Source organism: Epargyreus clarus, unplaced genomic scaffold (genome assembly GCF_041222505.1).
Source record: "Epargyreus clarus isolate Ecla_fem2 unplaced genomic scaffold, WU_Ecla_fem_2.2 ptg000009l, whole genome shotgun sequence".
NCBI lineage: Eukaryota > Metazoa > Arthropoda > Insecta > Lepidoptera > Hesperiidae > Epargyreus > Epargyreus clarus.
This window is the reverse complement of record NW_027332217.1, coordinates 3,020,302-3,029,472: the sequence shown is the minus strand read 5'-3', so window position 1 is coordinate 3,029,472 and position 9,171 is coordinate 3,020,302. Positions and strand designations below refer to the sequence as shown.

Below are 9,171 nucleotides of genomic sequence, written 5' to 3'. Positions count from 1 at the left end.
GCGTATTAGAAATTAATTATCACTTGCTTAAACGGTGGAGGAAAACATCGTGAGGAAACCTGAAAGATTTATAAAAAAAACCCAAAGGTATGTGAAGTCTACTAATACGCACTTGGCCAGCGCGATGGACTATGGCCTAATCCTTCTCATTCTGAGAGGAGACGTGCCCAGCAGTGGGACAATAAGGGGTTGATGATGACATGAGCGCTTGGAATTATTTCTCATTTAGCCATCTTTAGAATGAATTGACTAAAGAGAGAACATTTTCAATACTAATAAAATACTAAAGTTACAAAATGCCCTTCAGAGTAAATTGAGTTATAATCCCTTTAGCACTTATACTTTAGCAAAGTCAGATGGCGAGTAATCCTAAGTTCCAATTAATTAAATGTACCTACCTTTATTTTGTGCCATTAAAATTGTGGAATAAAGGTATCTCTTTCTTTCTTTTAATAGCGATCTGTACGGCATAAAAGTAACACTAACTGATAAAGCATATCTTATACACCAGTGGGTACAAAACCAATATATATATATATATATATATACATATTTATTCATTATTACATATTTTTGTCAGGAGATCTCTATCTCGAAATAACGTTAATAAATACTAAAAAATATTGAAAGTTCCTCATATAAGCGTAATAAAGTGTTTATGCTTGTCATTAAAATAATTGGCCAAAATGGTTCTTAACTGCTAAAACCCTCAGAAAGGATTTCAAAAATAATATATATATTTTTTAATTCTACATAAACACTGTAAAAAGTATTAAAAAAGACGTAAATTATCTATCATCATCGTCATCAACACTTCACATACAGTTGAAAGCTTTTCTTTCTTTTTTTAAAGATATCACATGATGTTTTCCTTCACCCTTTAAGCAAGTGATAATTCATTTCTAAAACGCACATAACTTTGAAAAATCAGAAGTGCGGGTTGAGTCTCGGACCACTTATTTATCAACAACCAGTAAATATGTGATCAGGTATATGAATAAATGTGATGTGATAACATCAGTTTTTGGATTACTTGCATTTTATTTTCAGCGTAAGAATATTTGAAGTCTCCAGCGCTAAAGTCTCAGGAATCTATTTAATTTTACCGAAAACGTAGAATGTCAAATTGTAGTCCTCTTTGCAGAAAATGCGATATAATCCTTTAAGCGCTCAGACGTGAACAACCCGTGGTCTCGGGTTCAAATTAATTGAAGCAACGCTTCCTTTGTTCCTCATTTTACTTTTATACTGCCATTTATATGTTTCATGTTAACTCTTCATTGCACAAATATCGTGGTATACATCCCTTTTGCATCCTTACTCGAAACTTCTGATAAATGCGCAAGATGTGATCGAAAACAAAGGTATGTAAGTTACATACATATGTAATATACGCATGAATAATGCTAAGGATGACTTTAGAAATCAAGGCAATATTTGTACTTTTTTTGCAATATTGTTTATTTTAAATTTTACACGTTGATTAATAATATTATTGATTGATAATATGAGTGAGTGATAGACTTCAGCAGCGGTCGGCTACCGGCGCCCCGCGATACTCTTATTGCGACCCGCGGGCCTTCCTTGAAGCTCTCCGTGCGGCCCGTGTACCTAGAACCAAATATCTCACCCGTATTCGTAGATAAGTATAGATATCTCAGCGCCTCCTCCGTAATTGAAGGAAGCCATTAAATGACTTAAACAGTTGACAATTCTGTCAGCCGTTTAATGGCTGTCGTGGTGTAATTTACGCGGAATAATCCCGACATGCGCAGTTAAGACACGAAATCGAAGAAAGAGTGCGAAGAAATATCGCTTCATTAGTAAATGATCTAAAAACTACATTCTTTTAATATTTTTCAAACACGAAAATAATTGTCATTGACAGTGACAATTGTCAAAAGGTTATGTACATTTTCCTGCTAGGAGCAAGTTATCTTTACTAATCTATGCCCGTATTACTTCAAATTATAATGCAAATTTTATGACGCCTTTTTTCACCAATCAATTTTGAATGCGGCCTGCCATTACCTCGTATACCTACTATATGCCATTTTGCCAATAAAGTTGCCAACCGCTGGACTAAAAGTTTCGCTACCTTATACATTTAAAAATTATAAAAATACCTAGAGAATTCTAAACCCTTAAATGCATTTAATAGTACCGAAGATTAAGACAAGATTAATACATTAGAGGGTGAATACAATAGGCGAATTTTCTCTAAAACAATCAATAAACACACGCAACGTGTCTACAGGGTCCTTTCCATTCAATTTGTTGCACTCTATCATAGTTTTTATCAACTCTTCTTCTTTGGGGTACTGCTCTTTGATAACACTAATCAGTTTGGAGACGACGAAGTGTCCATCTTCACTGACATAGCCAGTGTGTGTTAAGTAACAGTAGCTAAAGTGTAAAGCTGCTTCATTCTCGTAAGTTGCTTTTAGCATATTCTTGAAGGCCTCTGGAGGAGGATTCGTCTCGATCTCACATTTGTGTTTTATCTTTAGAACGTTGGGCAGAGAATCTGGCTTTACTACGACCTCTTCCTGAAATAAAAGAACAGTTAGGTTACTTCTACGCTAACTGGCCTTATAAGTAATGCTATTGAATGAGCATGCATTCCACCTGATGGTAAGTGACTACTGCCGCCCATGGACATCTATAATCAACCCTAGATAAGATTAATGTCCTAGCTGAGGACGGCCACAGGTGCTTTGCTGACCCTGAGGATTAACTAGGGACGCCTCGGATAAGTATGTCTTTCTTACCACATCCTTTAAAGTGGAACACAGCAGCGCTTAACACTATTGGTATTACGTAGAAATGGGTGTAGCGGTGGTGCCGCTGGAGTCAAACCCAACTGATTCTACAACTTTTAAAAATTACGTATTTTTAAAAGTTGTAGAATCAGTTGGGTCGGTCGGTTAATAAAAATTACGAAAATGTTACAACGTAATGACGACTTACTTGAGTATCCTTTTTTGCCAATGTAATGGCAAATACTGCACAAATTAAAATAACCAAACGCATTTTTATGTATCGCATAGTGTAGTAACTTTTACATTAAGTATTTCTCTTTTCTAGCATGCAAACTTGAAAATTTATGAGAAAGGATCTAAAACAACTGCTATATATAATTGTAGATATACCTACCGATTGTATCTTGAGTATGTTTTTCTACTTTACATTATGCATTTTAATTATAAGGATAAATAGATAACGCTGTTGTGTTACCTCTTTTTGCAACCAAAAGTTACTTTTAGTGATAGTTGATAAAATTATAGTTTTTGAAAACCACTGTGGTAATGATATTTATAAGAACGAACGATTAATATTATTTTCGATAGGTAAATAATATTTAAAATAATCTGTTTTAGTATATTTGGCCGTGGCCGACCAATTCTTTTTATTTAGCTCCATTAGTATCAAATGAAAGGGTTTTCTGAGGAGAATATTAAAGATTCAAAAATTTATATTTAGAGAATTTTGTGTAGAAATGAGAAAATAATTCTCGTATCGATTATTTCAATAGTCTACCGCTGAGAATAGGCCTCCGTGCAGAAAGGAAAGTAGAATGTAAATTGTACAGTAGTATCTTAGTAGTTGTAGTAGTAGTAAATTTGAGAATATTATTAAGAGTTTTGTTCTCGAGTTCATATACAATAAAGGTTCCACCTTACTCTCTAAACCTTCGGCTAAAATATACTGGTTTTAATAAAGATCCGTTTAATAAAGATTAGTTTATCTACTATTTGTGTCATTATAAGGAATTCGTATGCATAATTTCAAGATCGAAAACCGGTTTAATTTGGGTGTTAGTCCTTAGTTTTTATATTATAGTTTTATTTGTAATATAAAGATAATTAATATTAATAAAGCATCTCAGTTTCCGCTTACGTCTAAAAACATAAAGTATAGGAATCGTTAATCACATTTTAATTAGTACCTACCTATTTACATGAAAAACATACGTAAAATCCTTTTATATCTTTAATTCTGTATTAAATATGGGATGTATTACATATTCACTTAACATGTAACTTTACATTATTGTGTGATGTTGGAACCTGTAGCTGTATATTTGCCCAACAGCAGAGGGTAATGACTTTCGTAGTTATGTATGTCTGTAGTCCATGGACTAGGATAGGGCTACGGTACCCCCTGCCTGACGTAAGAGGCGACTAAAAGGAGTGAGAGCTCGAACCGTTTAGCAAGCGACCCCGGAAGCGGCGGTATGTGTGGTCGCGTAACGTCGTAAACACCACATGATGAGGGAGGAGCGAAAACTGAGTCCGATCGGGTCATCGTACTTGGAGGACTTCGGTTGTGTGCCGACGGAGATCCCAGAGTTCTCCAACAAGCGTTGAGGACGGCCACCGTGGGGGGTTTTAGTGCGGTAAATCTCATATAACACGGCGACGCTCCCTAAGATGTCGGGTATCTTTTGAAGGTTTCCCCCTCGTAAACAACAAAAGGTATGTATGTATGTCTTAGTCTCTGGCACGCCAAATGAATTGTCGGATTTTAGTATTTGAATTCATATATTTCACTGTAAATTCAAGTTTCAGATTGTAGAATCTATATAATTATACGGCACCTTAAACCAGACTCAATCATTTTATATTTAATTAAAAATGGCCTTTGTATTTAATTTTATGTATTTTACAATTTTACTTTTAAGTTTATACTATTATTTTAATAATATTTTAATGATTAGTTTAATTATTTTTATTAATTTTTGTAAATGAGAAACCGTTCCAATTAATTAAATAAATAAAATCTGTAGCTACTGCCGTCCAGATAATAAACTAAATATTCTGTAATAAACCCCTAGATAAGATTAGATTTCTACCTGAGAATGGCCACAAATGCGGCCATTTGAGTACCAAGTTGGAACATCTCGAATATGACTGTATGTCTTCCTTCCATATCCAAGTAAGTCTCTCTTACCTCACCCGTCTAAGCTAAATACAGCGACATTTAACAGTACTGTTATAAGACAGAATAGGCATGGCGCCTCCGGAGTCGAACTACAAATAAGGATTCTATCACCATCAAAACTTAACTCTCTGCAATTAGGTAATAAAATGACAAAGATGTTTCAATATACATACATATATATGACGACTTACCGGAGTATCTTTCCTTGCCAATGTGAAGGCAAAAACAGTAGAAATCAAAATAACCACACGCATTTTCATGTATGTACTCGTAGCAATAAGGCTCAGAACACTTATTTTCCTTATCCACCGGGAAACCTTTTGATGATTATAAGAAAGAGTTATGAGAACTGGTTTATATACTTGTATGTTAATTATGTTTTTTTCAATTTACATTATGCATTTTATTTTTTTTAGAAACATTACTACAAGATAATGAAACCGTGCATATTCTATTTGGAAACAGAACTTTTAGTGATGGTTGACAAAATTTTGATATTTCGGAAACCATAATTATAAGAATGAATGGCAAGTATTGTTTTAGGTACATAATTTCAATCTAAGAATCAATTAAAGAACAGTAACGTTTTCTACACTCACAGACCACACTAGGATTCCCTGTATCGTGGGTGCCATGGACACACACAAAGACAAATACACAAATACCCAGACCCAGAAACAGAAACCTAAATTCATCATTTAGATTTCTGTCTGACCGGGGATCGAACCCGGGACCCTCTGCGCGTCAGACCGGTATGGTGATCGCTCCGCCACGCGGGTCGCGGATATTTTAATATAAACTATTTTAGGACACGTTTGTTACTAGTGTGGTCTATTTTATATGTGCATATGCTTTAGTTTAGTGACGTCATTCTAAAGCTAACATGGCGAATGCTTCAAGATGGGGGACTAATTCTTTTTTATAAACCTTTTATTAAAACGCTCAGAAGGAATTCCAGAAATACAATATATTCTTCCATAATCATCAACATTTACGTTAATACATCTTTATCCACCATTATTTTATCATATCTTCATTATAAAAGACATTGCAAATATCAGCTGACATTTTATGACTCAAAGCAAGACTCCACATTCTAAAATATAAAATAGAAAAGTATTTAATGAGTGACGTAAAGTATTAACAACCAGCAATATAAATGGATCAATGCGATGTGCCTGTAACATTCGGCCATCCGACAAAGTAACGAGTCCCCTCGTTATTTAATACATCAAACTTCTGACTGCTGGTCAGCGTTATTTGATTGTGCATCTCGAAGTATACCTATCTGAGATCGCAGTACAATACTTTCGACCATTTAGCATCTCAACCGGTGTTTTTTTTTTATTTGTTTTTTTTATTTGTAGAAGAATATTAATGGTAATCTCCGCTTGACTCAGTACTCGTAAGATTGTGAAATATTATTATTCCTGTTTAATAGATTCTTCCAAACCAATGCTCGTTTATTTTTCTCTTCAATTCGCCATCCACTGCTGGATGTCAGCTTTTCCATTAGTCTTACACAAGTCCCGATCTCGCACTGTTCTCATCCAATCAAGCCAATCTTACGATGTTGTCCGTTTGTGGGTCGGTAGACGGCTTAAGATGCCCTGACTATCTGCATTTTAGTGCAGGACGCTCCCCTTCTTCGCTTCCCTACATTGCCTACCTTTGTCATCTTTCGGAAGGTAACATTGGGGTTAGAAGTAGTTCATTCTCTGAAACTAAAACTTATTGAAAGACCAAGGCAAATATTTAAAAAAAAAAATATATGTGTGGTACAACACCACAAATAGGTGATTCCCTCTGAGATTATTTTTGTTGTAGCTATCAACCAGTACAAAAAATGGATCTTCATATAAAATTTAGCAAAATCAATATATTCCAAAGTCTGTCCAGTACGATTCATGTTTTCTAAATTTTTCGGATGATTGTTTCTCATCATTGACGCAGCTTACATTCACTTATAATTTGCTCTATCTTAATGACTTTGACCTACATGACTTTCCGTAATATAGAAGTATTCAGCTATTACTTTTTCATCTTTACTATTTCCATCGATAATTTTTAATAAATCTATTTTTCAGCGAATTGTTGTCGGCTGTTCGTTCTTTGAATGTCCTCAAAACACTCACTAAGGTAACCATCGATGTTGCAAGAATTGTCCATCTATTTGAGAAAATCGGCATTAACTATTAATATCCTTGCTTAATACTGATTACTTTAATCCAAAGGCAAAAGCTTCTTTGTCAATTTATTCGTACATTATTATTCTCTAGAGTGCGTGAAGCCATAATTAGTGTTGTTCAGAACGGTCCTTCATGGCATATGTAATTATTACACCTAACTCATACTCTGATAGGTCCTGAATAAAATAAAATCCTGCCAGTTTAGTTCATATCCAAAGAATGGTTCCATATCCAAGGAAGTCTTAGATCCCATAAATCTATTTTTAAAGTTTTTAAATGCCGCTTCTTCTCTTCTCTTAAACAATTTCGAGCCACAACAATTTTTATCTAAGTATTTTGTTGATTCTTCGTTGGTGACATATCTTGAATTTACTTTATTTTCGATGAAGATACAAGCCTTCAGCATCTTCACATTTAATCCAAATCTTAGCCGTTGGTTATTTTATTTTTGATTTTTCACATTATTAGAATTAGCATTAGCAATCACATTTAATTTATATGACCCATACTCCTTTCCAGCAAAATATCTTATTGGATCGTTTCGCTCGTATCTTTACTAACAATTTCCGCAAGACGCATTCGCTCGGTTCCTTCCCGTTCCCCACGTCAGTCAGCTTTATAACGCCGTCTGGACTACACACTTTCACGAAGTATCTACTGCGTGTTAACTTATTGGCGTCTCGGACTCGTTAAAATATACAGTTGACATGAACCTCTGACATTTTGCCGGTACAGCATGAACTCCAACAATATATAGTCAAACGTAGAACCACCTCCTTCAAAAATCGATTAAAATTAAACAATTCTATTTGTGTTCATCATTCTGCAGTTTCATTATCGACCTTTACCTAATCGTATGTTTGCTTCATTTTTATCATAATAGATATAGAATGTCCACTTGACGTCACAAAAGCCTCTATCGATGTTGAGTATGATGTACCTCTATCAATGGATTGACTCTTCGAAGGAAAGAGATCCGTGGAAACCCCCATCTTTCTTCCCTATCTTAAGGTGTAAAGTTTATTTCTAATATTCCACTAAAATCATTATTTCCGCCTTGAACACAAAATCTGTCTTCAACTTTTTTTTTTTAAACTTGTGTCCTGGCTCCTTATATCCATCAACGCCTTCTTGAAATAACTCGGAAACTGTTCTCTTAATTATTTCATCATTAGCACTGACTTTCACTTTAAGTCTTCTTATGTTTCAGATAAAATATAATTTAGCTGGAATTAATTTTTATTATTGCAAGTAAGTTCCGATTTGCTCAGGGAATTTCAGTGGGTTTTGCGTGCATGTCAGTAATTTTGTCTTACGCACATTATTTATAGAAAATATTTACAATAACTTTCTATGGTCTACTCATAATGAGACTGTGATGCGTAAGAGTCAATTATTGATAATTTTCTCCATAAATCACAATCGCGATCTTTATCATAGAACTGTAACATAAATACCATTCCTTTCTTTCGCCAAATAGACTGATATCAGTATCAAATCTTTTTTTTTTTTTTCAATTAATCTGTTGTTAATCCGTATTAGTTGTATCATAAAAACACTTGCTTCTAAAAATAAATATTCCATAAGCCTATGATGAATATTTTGTACAGTTAAATATATCTAAAACCCTACTATATTTTAATTAGCCCAATATCCGTAGACTTTGTAATATGGCCTGGGGTTTGATTCGTCTATTTAGTCTTGGAATAAGTTAACTAATATCGCAAGATATTTGTGTCAAGGTATATAGGTAATTTGTGCCAATTAATTTAACGTGTTAACTGTTTACATCACTTATTTTATACTCGTATAAATATGGTCTTCCAATTATTTAAAGTTAAATCACTATTTCTATATTATTTAATAAAAAGGATCATAAAATTACATTTTTGTCTGAACTTAAATTCCATTTCAATTTCACATCAATAAAATGAACACATATACATAAACATACGTATTTTATTATGCTATGAAATTATATATCGCTACCACTATTCTATCCCTATGGTTAATCACTAAGTTAAGAGATATCTAAATT

The 9,171-nt window shown here is 34.0% G+C and overlaps 1 protein-coding gene across 1 annotated transcript; it reads right to left on the bottom strand.

The window, feature by feature from the left end:
• Positions 1-2,189: 2,189 nt before the first annotated feature.
• Positions 2,190-3,033, bottom strand: LOC140745128 (uncharacterized). Its single transcript, XM_073076900.1, has 2 exons — positions 2,971-3,033; positions 2,190-2,549 (listed from the first exon to the last, which is right to left on the bottom strand). Exons 1-2 carry the CDS (start codon positions 3,031-3,033, stop codon positions 2,190-2,192), a joined length of 423 nt encoding a protein of 140 aa, XP_072933001.1.
• Positions 3,034-9,171: the final 6,138 nt, after the last annotated feature.

Excerpts from the sequence above, each read along its gene's own strand:
- LOC140745128 (XM_073076900.1), bottom strand. The coding sequence starts at position 3,033 with ATGCGTTTGGTTATTTTAATTTGTGCAGTATTTGCCATTACATTGGCA. Across the intron at positions 2,550-2,970 it reads TGGCAAAAAAGGATACTCAA|GAAGAGGTCGTAGTAAAGCC; the intron begins GTAAGTCGTCAT and ends CTTTTATTTCAG.